The 19,061-nt window shown below is 33.4% G+C and overlaps 2 protein-coding genes across 2 annotated transcripts; both read right to left on the minus strand.

Annotated features, from left to right (window-relative positions):
- Positions 1 to 1,803: 1,803 nt before the first annotated feature.
- Positions 1,804 to 4,494, minus strand: LOC128092379 (uncharacterized). The gene is made up of 2 exons (XM_052706097.1): positions 4,195 to 4,494; positions 1,804 to 4,089 (listed from the first exon to the last, which is right to left on the minus strand). The coding sequence occupies exon 2, from the start codon at positions 4,073 to 4,075 to the stop codon at positions 3,014 to 3,016; it is 1,062 nt and encodes a 353-aa protein (XP_052562057.1). The 5' UTR covers positions 4,076 to 4,089; positions 4,195 to 4,494; the 3' UTR covers positions 1,804 to 3,013.
- A 3,748-nt stretch (positions 4,495 to 8,242) lies between these two features.
- On the minus strand, positions 8,243 to 18,246 carry LOC120422444 (uncharacterized). Its single transcript, XM_039585887.2, has 3 exons — positions 16,700 to 18,246; positions 8,878 to 11,588; positions 8,243 to 8,820 (listed from the first exon to the last, which is right to left on the minus strand). Exons 1-3 carry the CDS (start codon positions 18,147 to 18,149, stop codon positions 8,269 to 8,271), a joined length of 4,713 nt encoding a protein of 1,570 aa, XP_039441821.1. The 5' UTR covers positions 18,150 to 18,246; the 3' UTR covers positions 8,243 to 8,268.
- Positions 18,247 to 19,061: the final 815 nt, after the last annotated feature.

Genomic DNA, 19,061 nt, shown 5'->3' on the forward strand with positions numbered 1-19,061 from the left:
CGAAATTATGACAATTGATTTTTTTTTTGCTAATTTTTAATTTTTCAAGAAAGTTTTTGAGTTATCAAATTATTTAATTATTAAATTATTAGATTGTTAGATTATTAGAATATTAAATTATTAAATTATGAAATTATGAAATTTTTGAATTATTAAATTATTAAATTATTAAATTATTAAATTATTAAATTATTAAATTATTAAATTATAAAACTATTAAATTATTAAATTATTAAATTATTAAATTAATAAAGTATTAAATTATTAAATTATTAAATTATTAAATTATTAAATTATTAAATTATTAAATTACTAAATTATTAAATTATTAAATTATTAAATTATTAAATTATTAAATTATTAAATTATTAAATTATTAAATTATTAAATTATTAAAGTATTAAATTATTAAATTATTAAATTATTAAATTATTAAATTACTAAATTATTAAATTATTGAGTTATTAAATTTTTAAACTATTAAATTATTTTTTTGCCGTTTTCTAAGTTCGGATCATTTTCGGGGTCATAATTTAGAAAAGAAAATAATAGGAATTTCGTGTTTCGATTTTCCAGAGTAAAGTTTTGGCGAGAATTATCAATACTAAATCCCTAGATTTTATTATTTGGTGATTTATTTTATGGTTTTAATTTTTTTTAATTTTCTAATTTTTTTTTCTGAATTTGTTTTTAAAGCAACGATATTTAAAGTGTTGCAAAAAATGCTAATATTGTTTCAGAACTGGCAAAAAAGGTTCCATTTAGTACAGGAGGGATATGAATCCACAACTGATCAACGGTACTGATCCAAATGCCTTCTGTATTATTCTTTTATCGTTTAATGTTTCATTCATTATGTTACTCTCTTCTATGTTTGTAGCGATTTTTTTATATGGCGCGGATTGGGTTTTGGGGTCGGCGCGGATCTGGCGCGGATTTTTTCTCGACTTTTCCGCAACAACCCTGTAATTCTGGAACTGTTTTTTCAATCCTAAATTTATTGAATTCCTAAATAAATTTCCTTAAATTGTTTTCTTATATTCTTAATTGATTTATTAAGCTTTTTAATCTTTTAATTCTTTACTTATGACTCATAGATTGTTTTGAAAATCTACTCTAGAATTCTTCAATTCTGAATTCTTCAATTATTTAATTCTTTAATTATTAAATTCTAACATTCTTGCAGGCCAAGTGCGAATGATGCTGAAGATGCCTCTTCAGTTGACGCTCAGGTGAGGAACATCCTGGAAGGAGCGTCACTGACTACGTCCGTAGTCCTGTTAGATCATTCTTGATCAAGACAGTATAGCTCTGGTTCCTTGCAAGTGTCCTATTTTCTTACCTCCACGTTGGCTTGGTTTTCATGATGACCTAGCTGGTGGCCTGTGGAAACGGCTCGTAAACCTTTGACCACCGCGGGTCAAAGTCGAGACGGCTAAAAGAAAGGGGCGCGACAATGTGGGACAGGGAAGTAATTTGTGATTGTAGAGTGTAGACGGTATTGTTTTGATTCGCAGTATGTTGAGTCAACTGCTGTGGATGTACCTGAAACATCGCACAACGGGGTTTCTCTTCTTTTCGTTTTTATCTACCATTAGAGAGCCTGAAGCTTATTAGAGAACGGACATCTCGAGCCTGAGGTGCCAGTCGAGGCACAGGAGCTGTCAAACGTATGGTGCCTATCGAGCAAAATCCTTTGTGACGGTTCTCGTGCTTCGATTGGTGCTTTTGATTTGAGATGTCCGTTCTCGAATAAGCTCCAGGTTCTCTATCTACCATCTATATTCTGTTTATTTTGTTTCACTGATTCTCTAACACGACTTATGTTTATTATCGTCCATTTGTTTTCGATTTTTCTTTCATGATTCTCTTATTTCTCAACGCTTTTCCACTCTATTTACTAATTGATGCTGCTGTAACAAACTGTCTGTTTTCCCTTAATTTGGCAGCGATGTCAATTTTGTTTATCTTTATTTATCTATTTGAATAATTGTTCATCTGCCCTATAAATTTCCCTTATACAATCTAAGCTTGTTTGTTGCCTCTATTTATTAACTATTGTTAATTTCTTTATCTACTTCAGAAATTACTATCTTTCTTTTACTATTGATTCTTCAAATAGTATATTTCTTTCATTGTCCATTGTTTTCAATCTTCACCCTTTTCTTCAAAAAAATGAGGTTCGAGCCCTTACTCAAATTTTGAAATGATTAAAGAATTAACACAAATATTACTATTGTACTTTTGAAAAACTTTTTTAAAATGCTTAGTGCATCTCCAGCGCTGGGGTGCAAATCAAATTTGCACCCGGCTCATGAATACCGAGATCAAATTTGCCACCTTGAAAAAACTCCGTCATCCCCACCGCTAGGGTAGCAAATTTGCCACCGAAACAAGCCCACTGCGGGGGGCAAATATGGGTTTTTATCATTTTTTGCTCTCGTTTACCTTCAAAATCAATTATTATGTGTTGCTTCATGCCTAGAAATGCTAAAAGTTCATTAAACTTTTTAATCCTATTGAAAATTTCAAAGAATTTCATTTTTCGAAAATGTCGAAAGATAAACCATTTGCTACCCGATTTGATACCCACCAAATTTGCTCTCGAGTTTGCCCCCGAGTCTCCCACCGCGCGTAGCAAAGCAGGTATCAAATTTGATCTCAAGTTCATCTGTAGAAGAAAAATATGTGCCGGTACCTGTCGGGTACTCATTTTCTGATACCCGACAAGTACCGGCAAGCCGGGGGCAAAGTTTTAAATTCGTGTTTCGAAGATTTTTGTATGTCTGCATGCATGCTCTTGTGTATGATTCAAATATTCAAAAATTCAAAAAATCCAAATATTCAAAAATTCAAAAATTCAAAAATTCAAAAATTCAAAAATTCAAAAATTCAAAAATTCAAAAGTTCAAAAATCCAAAAATTCAAAAATTCAAAAATTCAAAAATTCAAAAATTCAAAAATTCAAAAATTCAAAAATTCAAAAATTTAAAAATTCAAAAATTCTAAAATTCTAAAATTCTAAAATTCTAAAAAATTCTAAAGACATGTTGAAGATGTGAAAGGTAGTTATTTTAAAACTTAATCGCTGGGGTTGAATTTTCTCATAACATTTCTTATAACATTTTACCTTTTTTTTGTCGCCAACAGGTGCTGAAATTGTTTGTACCAATGTTGCCAGATGAGGATAAATGCCATCAGCTAAATAATAACATTGTTCATATCTGCGTCCATTTACTACATAGCTAACAGGAGGAGCCGTTCCGTTGTATAACTCTTGGAACAATGTCGATCTATCCAGCACGTTAATATCATTACAAGAGCCCGGCATCCCAAAAAAAGCGTGCCAAATATGTAAATTCTGTGATGCCACAGCTTCTAGGATTATAGTTGGTTTTTTTTCTTTGCCGGTAAATTGGCCGGTCCACGCAGTCGGGCAATTTTTCCATTGCCAATGTGTACAGTCCAACGATCCTAACATTCCCGGAAAACCTCTGGATTCATTTTCTTCTAACATTTTTTTTATGTCCCTTGCATTTGGTGACCGCAAATACGTAGCTCCATACAAATTATCAATTGTTTTACAAAATTCTTTCAAAGTTTTTAGAGCTGTTGATTCCCCAATTCTTACAAACTCATCAATTGAATCTGCACATGAACCATACGCAAGAATTCGCATGGCAGCAGTACATTTTTGTCTCGCAGAAAGTCCAATTTTACCAACAGCATCAATTTTTTGCTGAAAATATGGATTTTGGCGTTCTACGTCAGCAATTAGTTTTATAAACAGTCCCTTGTTCATCCTAAATCTGCGTCTAAAATGTTCTTCATCGTAAATTGAGTCTTCAGCAAAATAATCTCTGAATAATTTTTCATCAGCTTGCTGAAAATATCTGTTAATGTTTGATTTTCTCCAGGGAACAGAACCACCTCTTTTTTTCGGCTTAGAAAGCAGTGAGCCAACTGCAACAGCAGCTGCCTCTACATTTCCATGGAATGTTAACAATTCTTCGTCGCAATCATCTTCTGAATCTTCCCACAGCATTATATCGTTATCACTCTCCGAGGAACTCATCTTACAAAAAGTGCCTGTAAAGCATATAATTAACATATAATCAATATAATATAATTAATATATAATTAACATATAATTAACAAACATAAACAAACATGTATACATGTTTAATTTTTTACCGGCGCAAAAAAGTTACTTGTTGAAAACACACTTTTACTACAGACGCTGTTAAAAAGTAAAAAACTCGAATATGTCAAAGTGTCACTTCGAACCTGGCTTCGAACGCAGTACTAGATCCAAACATAACACTCTTTCTCAAATAGTTCTTTAATATGTTCAAGATATTATAAATCTTGTCAATTTTTTTTTGTTTAAAATATTTTTTAAAGATAGATTTTTTTATCTGTTTTTTATTAATCTAAGATTTATTTTTGAATCCTTTTGAATTTTTAAATTTACCTTACGTTTATTTTAAATTTTATTGTTTTTTTATATTTGTTTAATTTTTATTTTTTTTTAAATCTTAAATAATTTTTTTGGTTTTTTTTTAATTTTTTTTGAATTTTTTTAATTTTTTTTTTAATTTTTTAGTTTTTTTTTAATTTTTTGTTAATTTCTTTTTAATTTTTTTTAATTTTTTGAATTTAAAAAAAAAAATTAATTTTTTTAATTTTTTTTAAATTTTTTTTAATTTTTTTTAATTTTTCTTAATTTTTTTAATTTTTTTTAATTTTTTTAATTTTTTTTAAATTTTTTTTTAATTTTTTAGTTTTTTTTAAATTTTTTGTAAATTTTTTGTTAATTTCTTTTTAAATTTTTTTTATATTTTTTAATTTTTTTTAATTTTTTTTAAATTTTTCTAATTTTTTTTAATTTTTTTTAAATTTTTTTTTAAATTTTTTTTTTATTTTTTAGTTTTTTTAATTTTTTGTTAAATTTTTGTTAATTTCTTTTTAATTTTTTTAATTTTTTTTAATTTTTTTAATTTTTTTTAAATTTTTTTAAATTTTTTTAAATTTTTTTAAATTTTTTTAAATTTTTTTAAATTTTTTTAAATTTTTTTTTTAATTTTTTTAAATTTTTTAAATTTTTTAAAATTTTTTAAAATTTTTTTAATTTTTTTAGATTTTTAAAATTTTTTTTTATTTTTTTTAACTTTTTTAATTATTTTAAATTTTTTAAATTTTTTTTATAATTTTTTTAAATTTTTTAAAAAAATGTTAATTTTTTTTAATTTTTTTTAAATTTTTTTTTATTTTTTTTTTATTTTTTTATTTTTTTTAATTTTTTTTTTATTTTTTTTTAATTTTTTTAATTTTTTTTTTTAATTTTTTTTTTATTTTTTTTAATTTTTTTAATTTTTTTTAATGTTTTTAAATTTTTTAAATTTTTTTCCTATTTTTTTAAATATTTTTATATTTTTTTAATTTTTTTTTAATTTTTTATCAAATTTTTTAAATTTTTTTAAATTTTTTATCAAATTTTTTTAAATTTTTTAAATTTTTTTAAATTTTTTTTAAATTTTTTTAAATTTTTTTAAATTTTTTTAAATTTTTTTATTTTTTTTTAATTTTTTAATTTTTTTTTAATTTTTTTAATTTTTTTTTAATTTTTTTAATTTTTTTTAATTTTTTTAATTTTTTTTAAATTTTTCTTAATTTTTTTAATTTTTTTTAATTTTTTTTTAATTTTTTTTTATTTTTTTTTAATTTTTTTAATTTTTTTTAATTTTTTAGTTTTTTTACTTTTTTGTTAATTTTTTGTTAATTTCTTTTTAATTTTTTTTAATTTTTATAATTTTTAAAAAAAAATTTAATTTTTTTAATTTTTTTTTAATTTTTTAATGTTTTTTTTACACAAAAAAAAAACAATTTAAAAAAATGTTTTTTTTTCCGTGCATGATTTGATTTTCCGTGCATCATTCCATTTGCCTCCGTAGCAAACCAGCAGAATAGCGGGTAGCAAAGTGAAATCCTGAAGAACTGAGAGCAAATTTGCTACCGCGACAGGTACCGCGGTGGGGTTGACGTCGGGTGCAAATTTGCTTTGCTTCGATGTTTGCACCCAGCGCTGGAGATGCCCTTAGGACCAAAATATTGTAACAAAACACCGCGACAAAAGAAATAGCAACAGATAAACACGACTCAACAATAGGGAAGATTTCATGAGAAAACAATACACAGTAAATAACAATTAGTTTTTGAATTGAAACTAAAAATATAACAGTTTTTGCTTTAATGAAAGTTGATAGAAACACTATAAATGGTTAGGCGCTTATACTTACATCAAACCCTACGTAATGTACCACCCCCGGCCGAGTTAAAATGCGTAACCGGAAAAGAAGGTGTGCATGCCTGGCACGAACACTCAAAGCGTGTTCTAGCGTGCTGCTCGTACTGACTCAGAGCAAGGGTGAGATGTAGGTGTAAGGGCAGTGCGTGTTCGTCGGGAACCTAGTGCATAAGATCGGTCAAGGCCCGTTCTTACACTGAAAATTGCGAATTGCGAAATTAAATTCTAACATTCTTACATTCTCGAATTATTAAATTCTTGAATTCAAATAAAAACGAGGTGAGAATGAGACTAAACAAAAATTCAAATTCATAAAAAACCAAAAACAAACATTCTAAATTTAATTCTGGAACGATACATTTCCTGAATTCCCAAATGAAATTTATTAAAAAATATTCTTTTATTTTAAAATTCTTTAACTTTTTGATTTTTTTTATTCTTTACTTATGACTCATAGGTTGTTTTGAAAATTTGCTCTAGAATTCTTATATTGTTTAATTCTTAAAGTCGTCAATTCTTAAATTCTAAAATTCTAAAATCCTAAATTCTAAAATTCTAAAATTCCTAAATTCCTAAATTCTTAAATTCTTAAATTCTTAAATTCTTAAATTCTTAAATTCTTAAATTCTTAAATTCTTAAATTCTTAAATTCATAAATTCTTAAATTCTTAAATTCTTAAATTCTTAAATTCTCAAATTGTTAAATTGTTAAACTGTTAAATTGTTAAATTCTGAAATCTTCAATTCTTTAATTCTTGAATTCGTAAATTCTTGAATTCTTTAATGAATAAATTCTTGAATTCGTTAATTATTGAATTCTTTAATTCTAGAATTTTTTTTATCTTTGAATTTTAAATTTTGGAAATTATTTTTTTAATTAATTTAATGTCTTATTTTAGCGTCACGTTTTTGGAATATTTGAACTTTGAAATGATTTATAAAATAAGCAAATTCTAAATATTTCTTTTTTTTCACCAAAACATATTGCTAACACCGCGCGAAGAAATGCAAGCTACGTACCGCTAAAGAAAAATCTTTTCGTGACCCTCTCCTTGGCCGTGTCTTGGGCGTTTTTTTTCATAAATGGAGTTTTGCATTCCTTCCGAGCTGCGTATCAGCCTTTAAGCAGGCATTAGATATGACAAACAAACTCGCACTTTTTCGTGTTTGACAGTTTGTCAACCTCGCAAATAAAATGCAAAATGTATGCAGCCTTGTGTTTGCTTGTCATAGTCTAATACCTCCTTAAGTAATTTATTTAAGTACCGTAAACTGGGGTCAATCGGGACTCATGGAGCGAATTGGGACAATATTTTGATTTTTCTGGTTGGTTTCGGTTAGAACAGACTCAGACCAAAATGAATGTACACATTTCCAAATTTAAAAGCTTTAAGTGCTCTAAAAACTGCTGTCCCTATTCAGACTGTAGTCCCGATTACGGTATGAAAGAATTTATGAAAATAATTATTATTGAAATTAAGAATTTAGGTATTATTTTTTTTTATTTTTAGAGTCAAATATTGAAAAAGTAAATATTTTTTTTAATTTTTTGAATTCACACGATCTAGTCACGAAAGAAGGTCAATCTAAACACTCAAGCAGCCAGGCGACACGACGTTACATGCTCTTTCTCTTGCTCTCTTTTCCTATTTTTTTCTTGCTTGTGCGCGGCAAGTGTGGTGACAGCAATCATTTGAACGCTGTCATGGGCCAAGTGATCGGAATTTCGGTAGAATTCAAACGAACGAACGCTGCGCGAATGAAAGAGGTGAAGAGAGTGAAAAATGACTGTGTGAGTGACTTTGCGTTGGATTCGAACCGGCGACTTCCGGATTGCTTAGATTATGAGGAGACTTTTTCACGGCTGTCATCGACAAAATCTCAACTGATTTTTTAGCGCAACAAGTGCCCATTTAATCAATAACCAACAAACAATTACGATCGAAACTTTGTACTCACGCTCAATCGCTGTCCGACGATGGCCTCAACACCACACGACCTCCCTTCTTTTTCTTCTTCTCCCTGCCCTGCCTTCTCCGCTCCCGCAAAATCGCCTCGGCCCGTTCCAGCTCGTCCATCGAGGAGCTGGACGCCGACCCGTCCACGACCTCATCCTGATCTTCGTGCACGATAAACGACTGCAGGTCGGTATCGTCGTGCAACTCATCATCCGGCCCCGGCAGCTGCGAGTAGATCTCCGAGAGGTTCATCTGACGCCGGGGCTGGGCCGGGATTTTGAAGGCCGCCCGCGCGTTGATCGGACTCCTGACCGACTGCAGGTAGCGCGCCCTCATGTCCACTGCGTCGTCCTCGACCGGCCCATGGTACACGATCGAGTCGTCCACAAAGTGGCTATCGTGCTCGTTCGAGTCGTCGTCCCCGTGGTCTTCGTCGTCATCCGAGACGGCGGCCTGACTCAGGAAGAAGTCACACTCGTTGCGGCGACGTCGCTTTCCCGGCTGAAGTCGTTGGGGAGGGGGCGCCACCGGCGGATTCATCTCCACGGAAGTTTTCTGCAAAAGAAACTTGTGTATTGAAGGGGAAGTGATCACGGTTGAGTAACTCCGTACCGATCGCGCCGTCAGGAAGACCTCCTCCTCCTCTTCGTCACTGCTGATGACGGCCGCCGCTTTGCGCTTTGGCGCGATCACGAACGACGGCTCGTCCTCGTCCGGCGGTGAAACCGTCGGAACGGGTTGCTGCGTAGCAGCGGCACCGAAGAACGGCGAACTCTTCGGAGCAGAACTCGATCGTACAACGGGGGCGGAGTTGACCTCGAGCGTCCCGCTCGATCGCGTCACCTGAAGTCGCGAGAAGTTGATCTTCTTGCGCAGGAGCGAAGGGGACTTTTCGTCGAGAAGTTTTGGACGGGAAGGTGGCGTGCTCGGGATGATCTGCTTCAGGGCTTGCCCGACGTCGTAGTCAACGGTCTTGTCGGTGTCGTAGCCGTCTTCGACGGCGGCGGCGGCGGGAACCGCCGGCGTGGTTCTCGATGGTATCGTAAGATCAAACAGGTCTTCGTCGTTACTGTCCGCCAAGAAGTCGTCCAACTCGCCGACGTTCAGCGTTTTCTGCGTTGCCGGTAGGCCGTACTTGCGAGGAGGTGGTGCATTTTCCTGCGAATTTGGGATCTCCTCCTCGTCCTGCGAATCTTCGAGAAATTCGGCCAAGATCTCACAATCGAGCAGCTCCATGCGGCGCGCAAGTGATCGTGGCGATTGTCGCGGGGTCGGCTTGACCGGGGAAGGTTCGCTGGGGAATGCCTCGCGTAGGAAGCGATCGATTGGGATTCCGGAGCTACCTGCGCGATCTACCGGTTCTACCTTCGTGGGCGAATCCTGCAAGAACTGATCAATTTGGATATCTACCTCCGGTTTCACGATCGTGGAACTTCCCGCGATCTCCGGGTTGATCCTCTCGCTACTTTTTAAAGCAGGTCGATCAACTTCCGGGAACGACTCATCATCCGCGAGCAGGGCCGCTTCCAGATCTTCGATCTCCTTACGAGCCATCGTACCATCTTCCTCCTCCTCCTCCACCTCCCCTTCAAAGTTCCCCGCAATAAAGGCAGCTTCCTGCGCGGCCAAGCTCAAATCCCCCGCGTCAAACAGCGTCCGGCTAAGATCGGCCACACTCTCCACGATCCTCGCTTCCGTACGCTCACCGTCACTGCTCGACTCCTCGAACATCTGGTCCACGCTGTCCAGGTGGAAGAACTCCAGCGCCATCCGAACGCCAAGATCCTTGCCGCGACTCGACGCCGGCGACGCGATCGTGTCCGAGTTCTTGGCCTTGGCGATCGACCGGTTGAACGCCCGCAGCAGCGGGCTGTCCGCTGGAGTTCTCTTGGCCAGCGTCGCTACGCGAGACTTTGCCTTGTTGCGGTTGATCGGAGTTTCGTCCAGCGGCGATCGCGTCTCGAAGAGGGGTGCCAGCCGGGATTCCGGAGCTTTCTGGGTTTCGTCCGGAACTTGCGCTAGATAGCGCGACTCTTCCAGTTGAGACAGCACAACCGGATCGATCGCGTCGGGAACGAGCCGAGTGCTCTCCGGGAGCGGCTTTGCGATCGCGGAAAAGCTGAACTCGGATAGTTGATCGTACAAGGTTTGGAAATCGGCTACGATCGCGTCGTTTGTTGGGATTTCAATGTCTGGATCGCCTACCGGCGATCGACGCATGCGTTTCGCCCACTTCCGGGACTCTTCAAGCTCAGCGATCCTCGCTTTCAGCGCAGATCGACCTCCAAAAAGGTTTTCAAAGCTACTTGTTTCCGTTCGCACAGATTCTCCGGCATCGTCCAGCAGTATTACGGACTCGCTGTCCGCTGAGGTGGCCTGCAACACGTCACTCTTGACGGAGACCTCCTTCAGGAGAGGGAGGTTAGCCTCGAGGATCACCTTCTTGATCACGTTTGGGCAGAGCATAGTCTTGATGATCGATTCCTTTCCAATCTCAATCAGCTTTCCGCCGTTGAGGAACTGTCTACGATCGAGTCGTGCCTTGTGCCGCAACAGCGGCTTCATCAGACGCTCCAACTCCTGCTCCTCATCCGTCTTACCCACCCGGATCGACTTGTCCGTGGGAACCGTCAACCGATCCTTCGAAGTGTTGATCGAGTCCACCGAGGTGTCCCTCTTCGGACTACAAAACACCTCCCGCTCACTCTCGTCCAACTCCGCCTCCGTCTTCCGGAAGAACTTCCGGACGTCCTGCGTCCCACGAGGCGCAACCTCCTCCCCCTTCTTCTTCCTCTTACCCCGAGTCTCCGCCGTCGAACTCTCCCCCGCATTCTCCCGATCCTCCTTCGCCGGCCTCCCCCTCTTCCCGCGCTTCCCACCCTCAACTTCCCCCCGCTCCTCCTTCTCCGGAATCTTAATAAACGTCTGCACGCACCGCGGCGCAAACTCCGTCGGAACCAACCGCGGCGATCCCCGATAAAGCACGTTCAATATCTCCCGACTCTTCGAGAGCGCCCGGTTCGTCTTGTCCTTGGACGCCAGCACCTCCTTCAGCGTTTCGTGCTCCTTGCCCTCGGTCACCAGCATCAACACCCGGCCCACCGCTTGCCGACCGGTGCGGCCAATCCGTTGCACGAACCGGGTCGGGTTCTTGACGATGTCGAAGCACACGATCAGGTCGACCTCGCCCACGTCGATGCCCTCCTCGGCGACGCAGGTCGCCACCAGGGTGTTGCACAGTCCGCTGCGGAAGTCCCGCATCGTGGCGATCTGTTCCTTTTGGGACACGGCCGGCAGACCGGTGCCGCCCGGGGTGCCCTGGCCTGGAATTAGTGAGAAGGGGAAAAGAAGTTACATTTGCGGTACAGTTCAAATTGAAACTAACTTTAACAGTTTCAACTGCAATAGAGTTATCTACGTGCGTGTGTATTGCGTGTTTGTACACGAAGGGTTTTTAGGTTAAAATTTGTACCCGCCAGCAAAAACAAATGGTAAGCTAGTGTGCGTGAGATCGGGCTTAGATAGGTCTATGGATTTTTAAACTAGTAGTTTATGCAACAAGTTGCAAAAAGAGGATTTTTTTCAGCATGAGTGGTACATTTATCCAACGAGGTTCACCGAGTTGGATAAAAACGAAGAGTGATGAAAAAATCAAGCTTTGCAACGAGTTCCATACAACATTTTTTTGCAATTCCAAAAAACATACACTGAGTGAAATTTTAAGTCAAATTTTCATGTATTTTGTCAATAAATCGTTTAAATCAAAAAAATGTTGAAAAGTGTTACTTTTCAAAACAAGTGCTGAAAAGTTCAACTTTTCAGCACCCATTTGAGTGCTGAAAAGTATTTCGTCGTTCAAGAATGACAGGAAAAGTGAGTAGTTTCACGGCGGAATTGCAAAAAAATTATTTAAATATTGAGGTACAGTTCGTAATGAAATTAACGTCAATAGTGGTACAAGTGGTACAGTTCAAATTGACATGAACTGTACCAGTGGATTTATGGAATTTCATGGTTTAAAAAAGCTGCAGCCTCAATTTCGATGGTACAGTTCAAATTGACGTTGACTTCAGGAGGGATACAGTTTAAAATGACATGGATAAATTTTGCAGTTAAATTTACAGTAAATTTGCCAACCATTTGCAGCGTTTTAGAAATACATCTGCAATTAAAAAAAAATTCGGTGGAATATTTTTTTGTAAAATTTTGCAAATCCAGAAAATCCTCATAATGCCAAAAAAAGAAAGAGTCTTGACAGGCCAAACATACATAAAAAAATAAAATTTAAAAATTTCAAAACTTCAAAAATTCGAAAAATTTTAAATCAAAAAAATAATAAATTATTTCAAAATTCATAACTAAAGATTTAAGGTTAATTATTTTAAAGCTGTTAAACATCAAAATTTTAAAAAAATATTAAAGTTTTAAAGAAATTTTAAGATTTTAAAATAAAAAACAAACTGCAAACAAATTTCAAAATATAACCAATTGATGTTGAATAATTAAATTTTGACTGCCATCTTGGATTACACAGAATCAGATTAAGCTCCAAAATTTAATTTCATATTTTAGGTCAGAGACGTAAATTTGTATCAATGCATATCCGTCCGTTTCTCGTGTGGTTCCAGTGTTGATTAAAAAAAAAACGTGATTTGATTGTCTAAAAATTCGAAAATATAAAATGTTTGTGATCTTTTAAATTTTTTGATAACTAAGTTTTGAGATTTTTAATTTAAGAACTAATAAATTTAAAAATTTCAGAATTGATGAATTTGAACATTTTAGGATTTAAGAATTTTAGAATAAGTTGCCAACATTTTAAATAGCGCCAGGCTATGTTGAAGTTATTTTTTTTTGGTTTTCTTACTTTATATCTTAAAATGTTTTTGTTATAGATTCCTTTTTTTAATTTTGGAGTTGTGCAATTTTAAATTTTAGAATTATGTTTTTTAGAATTGTGCGTATTTTTGATGGCTGTATTTTTAATATTTATGTACTTTAAAGAATTTTAGAACTCGTCGCTAACACTTCAAATAGTGCCATTTCTCACGCAAACTATTTTTATGGCCTTATTTAGAAGGTTAACAATGAACTAAAACAAAATAGAATTTCCGAAATTTTGAATTTTAGACATTTTGAATTGTAGACATTTGGAAGTTTAGAAATTTTGAATATAAGAATTTTTTTTTTTGGAAATTTAGAAATTTAGAATTTAATGATTTTAGTGATGTAGAATTTTAAAGCCTTTGATTTTGTAAAGTCAATTGTGAGATTTTTTTGGAAGTATTCAAGAATTTAAGAATTTCAGAGGGACAAAATAATGATTTTAAAAACTGCAGTTATACAAAAAAGTTTTTCAAATTTCAGAAAATCATAAATTTCAAAAATTTAAACACTGATTCAAAAAACCGTTTATTCTCAAATCCAAGAGCTGAAATAAATAAATTTTAAAAATTAAACCACTGGAAAGATCCTTTAATTTTATTTTATTTTAAGGCTTTAAAACATTTTTCCAGCTCAATATATCTAGCAATTTTATAGGGAAAATAATGTTAGGATTATCCCCTTAAAAATTAATTTCAGAAAGTTTGAATTTTAGACATTTGGAAATTTTTAATTTTGGAAAAAGAATTTTTTTTAAATAAATTTAAAAATTATAATTTAAGAAATTTTGAATTAAGAATTGAAGGATTTTAGTGATGTAGAATTTCAAAGCCTTAAATTTTGTAAAGTCAATTGTGAGATTTTATTTTTTTGGAAGAATTCAAGAATTCAAGAATTTAAGAATTTAAGAATTTAAGAATTTAAGAATTTAAGAATTTAAGAATTTAAGAATTTAAGAATTTAAGAATTTAAGAATTTAAGAATTTAAGAATTTAAGAATTTAAGAATTTAAGAATTTAAGAATTTAAGAATTTAAGAATTTAAGAATTTAAGAATTTAAGAATTTAAGAATTTAAGAATTTAAGAATTTAAGAATTTAAGAATTTAAGAATTTAAGAATTTAAGAATTTAAGAATTTAAGAATTTAAGAATTTAAGAATTTAAGAATTTAAGAATTTAAGAATTTAAGAATTTAAGAATTTAAGAATTTAAGAATTTAAGAATTTAAGAATTTAAGAATTTAAGAATTTAAGAATTTAAGAATTTAAGAATTTAAGAATTTAAGAATTTAAGAATTTAAGAATTTAAGAATTTAAGAATTTAAGAATTTAAGAATTTAAGAATTTAAGAATTTAAGAATTTAAGAATTTAAGAATTTAAGAATTTAAGAATTTAAGAATTTAAGAATTTAAGAATTTAAGAATTTAAGAATTTAAGAATTTAAGAATTTAAGAATTTAAGAATTTAAGAATTTAAGAATTTAAGAATTTAAGAATTTAAGAATTTAAGAATTTAAGAATTTAAGAATTTAAGAATTTAAGAATTTAAGAATTTAAGAATTTAAGAATTTAAGAATTTAAGAATTTAAGAATTTAAGAATTTAAGAATTTAAGAATTTAAGAATTTAAGAATTTAAGAATTTAAGAATTTAAGAATTTAAGAATTTAAGAATTTAAGAATTTAAGAATTTAAGAATTTAAGAATTTAAGAATTTAAGAATTTAAGAATTTAAGAATTTAAGAATTTAAGAATTTAAGAATTTAAGAATTTAAGAATTTAAGAATTTAAGAATTTAAGAATTTAAGAATTTAAGAATTTAAGAATTTAAGAATTTAAGAATTTAAGAATTTAAGAATTTAAGAATTTAAGAATTTAAGAATTTAAGAATTTAAGAATTTAAGAATTTAAGAATTTAAGAATTTAAGAATTTAAGAGTTTAAGAATTTAAGAATTTAAGAATTTAAGGATTTAAGAATTTAAGAATTTAAGAATTTAAGAATTTAAGAATTTAAGAATTTAAGAATTTAAGAATTTAAGAATTTAAGAATTTAAGAATTTAAGAATTTAAGAATTTAAGAATTTAAGAATTTAGGAATTTAAGAATTTAAGAATTTAAGAATTTAAGAATTTAAGAATTTAAGAATTTAAGAATTTAAGAATTTGAGAATTTTTGAATTTAAGAATTTAGGAATTTTTGAATTTAGAATTAAAGAATTTAAGAATTTAGAATTAAAGAATTTAAGAATTTAAAAAAATTAAGAATTTTTGAATTTAGAATTAAAGAATTTAAGAATTTAAAAAATTTATGAATTCAAGAATTCAAAAAAATTCTTAAAAATTAAGAATTTTAGAATTTAAGAATTTTAGAATTTAAGAATTTTAAAATCTAAGAATTTAAGAATTCGTTGCTAACATTTCAAATAGCAATGCCCATGTTTATGGCGTTATTTGAAGGCGACGAATTTTAGAGTGTTAAATTTTAGATATGTAAAAATGTAGAAATTAAAAAATCTTAGGTTAAGTTTTTTTGAATGGTCGTATTTTTATTTTTCTGTATTTTTGTGTTTTTGAATTTTACGATTTATGGAATTTTACAATGTATAGAATTTTAGAATTTATAAATTTTGAATTTTAATGCTTTAATTTATTTATTTTAGAATTTAGAATTATGAAATAATTTTTTTTATCTTTTTTTGCTTTTGAAATCTGGAAGATTATTTTTTAATGTTTGAATAAGTCAGTTATGGGATTTTTATTTTGAATTTTGGTTTTTTTTGTTTTAGTATTTTTTCACTTTATTTTTTTTTGCAGGATTTTGGAATTATAAAAAAATGAATATAAAAATTTTGAAAATTTAGAATTTGAATATTTTTTTTGTTATAGTTTTAAATTAATTATTTGAAAGTTTTAAATTCATTAACTTTTAAAGTAATTTTTTTAAAACCTTTGAATTTCTTAATTGTAAAAATTTGAAATTTTTATATTTTTTTTTAGAAATTTTGATTTTTTTTTAATTTTTCATAATTTTTTCTGTAATTCTGTAATAATCACAAGGGCATGCGGCCACACACAAACACACGCGCTTTCACCGAACCTTAAACATTTCTTTTTTTATGTTTTTGCGACTGTCCAATACTTCAAAAGTGCCGCTTAAGTTTTAGTAATACAGTTCAAATTGACATGAACTATAACGGTTGAACTGCTTTAATTTTTCAGTTGTAAAGTTAAATTTTCAGAGGGGCAAAACAATGATTTAAAAAACTGCATGTTGAAAAAACATATTTTTTTTTAAAATTTCAGAATAAAAAAATTATAAATTAAAAAAAAACTTTGAATTAAAAAAAATCAAATTCAAAAGCTAAATAAAAATTTGAAAATTTAATTGGAAATTTAGAAAAAAATTAAAAAAATGATCTCGAAATCATTTTTTATTTATTTTGAGATTTTAGAACATTTTTACTACTCAATATGTCTAACAATTTTATAAGGAAAATAACGAAAGGATCCACCCTTCGAAAGTGAAACGACCATTTCCCTATCGAATTCTTACCCACAATATACTTCGGCTTGATCAACGGCCTGTTCCGCAGCAGCAACCGGTGAATCATCGCCACCGAGTCACGATACTCGCTGAACACCATCGCCTTCGACTGCGGATTGCCTTCAAAGTGCTCCCTCAAATGCCGCTCCAAAATGGCAAACTTGGGATGTCCAAAGTCGAACGCATCGTCATTCGCCACCGCCGGAACCACTCCGTTTGGCATGGCGCGGACATTCCCGAAGATGGCGAGCGGATTCCGGCCGTACTCGTGGCGAAGTTCCTCGATCAGGGCTTTCAGCGAGAGGTCCATCGAGACGAAGTACTTTTCGCTTGAGGAGTTGGTGTCCTCGAAGAAGTTCAGGAAGGCGCGCAGTCCGTGCCGGATGAGGAGTTCGAGCGCGTGGTACATGCTGATGCAGGTGCTGAAGTCGGAGTTGATGGAGGTGGCGTTCGGATGGCGCTGGATGAGGTTGTTTTCGCGGAATCGTTTGTGGGCCATGATGAGGGAACCACGGGAGAGTGATCCGACGTGGCCGGAGATGGCGTTGGCGTCGAGAAGGCGGCGCACGTACGGGTCGATGATCTTGAGGTAGCTGTCCCGGATGCGGGTGAGTTTTGGGCCGAGAGGGGTCACGATCGTGCGGATGTTCTTCTTGAAGGTGTACTGCGCCACGTCGATTGAGTTTTCCCAGCGGACTTCGATGTGGGAGATGAGGAGGTTGCGGATGACCTCGGTGACGTCTTCCAGGGTGCGTCCGGGTGTGGCGGAGAGGGCCAGCACGCGGAAGTTTGTGGTTCGGGAGACGATCGCGCGGATGACCTCGCAGTACGCGTAGTTGCCTTTGGCCTTGTGTGCTTCGTCGATGACGACCAGTTTGACCCGTTCGAAGGGGAAGATCTGGTCGGGGGAGTTGATGTCCGACTGGACGGACTGGGGCGTCGCGTAGAACACTCGCTTCGTGCGCCACAACTCGGCGCGGTTCGTCTTGGACTGCCGTCCGGTCATTTCGGCAGTGTCGTCCAGAGAAATTCCAGTCACGTTGTGACAGGCCTGGATTTGCTGGTTCACCAACGGTTTCGTGGGCGCCATGAAGATCACGATCCCGGTCGGGTACCACCGGTAAATGTTGTACATTACCGAGGCCGCTATGAAGGTCTTCCCGAGCCCGGTCGGAAGCACCACCAGCGTGTTCTTGAAGAGCGCGGCCTGCGTAATTGTAAACTGGTACTGCCTCAACGGATAATTCGTCGGGTAGATCCAGCTGTCGCCGACGTTGTTGTCGAACCCGGCGTACCGGTCATCCTTGCGCAGCTGCATCCCGTCCGGCGGTCGGTCCAGCATGGCCAGCATCGCCGGATCGCACAGGTCGCTGTCGTCCAGGTTGAACGCGGAACTTTCCGAGCGATCGTTCAGCGAGTAGCTGGTGGCGTCCAGCACGCCACCCCGTGAGTTGTTCATGGCTGTGGGATTAATTTAACCGGAAATGGCACAAGGTTTACATCACTTAAAATCAAATGTTTTAAAAACGAAATTTCGCCAACTTTTCACGATTGCACCGATTGCACTTGATGACGGACGCGAAACAGGCGAAACACAACAACGACGAAGTTCAAAACAAAACAGCAGCAAACGCTTGGATGAACTCGCGCTCTGGCAGTGACGGAAAACGCTTGGAGTAGGGTGACTATCGAATTTTGATTTTAAAATTCTAAAATTCTAAAATTCTAAAATACTAAAATTCTAAAATTCTAAAATTCTAAAATTCTAAAATTCTAAAATTCTAAAATTCTAAAATTCTAAAATTCTAAAATTCTAAAATTCTAAAATTCTAAAATTCTAAAATTCTAAAATTCTAAAATTCTAAAATTCTAAAATTCTAAAATTCTAAAATTCTAAAATTCTAAAATTCTAAAATTCTAAAATTCTAAAATTCTAAAATTGTAATATTCTAAAATTCTAAAATTCTAAAATTCTAAAATTCTAAAATTCTAAAATTTTAAAATTCTAAAATTCTAAAATTCTAAAATTCTAAAATTGTAAAATTGTAAAATTGTAAAATTCTAAAATTCTAAAATTCTAAAATTCTAAAATTCTAAAATTCTAAAATTCTAAAATTCTAAAATTCTCAAATTCTCAAATTCTAAAATTCTAAAATTCTAAAATTCTAAAATTATAAAATTATAAAATTCAAAAATTATAAACTTTTAAAATTCTAAAATTATAAAGTTTTTTTTTGAAAAGGTCCTTTGAACCAAATTTTAATTTTTTGCTTTTTGGGTGTTTTTAGAACCGCCTTGAGTTAGATCTCGATCTCGAGGTATTGAAAAACACCCAAAAAGCAAAAATTAAAAATTTGGTTCAAGCCGTTGC

Source organism: Culex pipiens, chromosome 1 (assembly GCF_016801865.2).
Source record: "Culex pipiens pallens isolate TS chromosome 1, TS_CPP_V2, whole genome shotgun sequence".
NCBI classification, from domain to species: domain Eukaryota; kingdom Metazoa; phylum Arthropoda; class Insecta; order Diptera; family Culicidae; genus Culex; species Culex pipiens.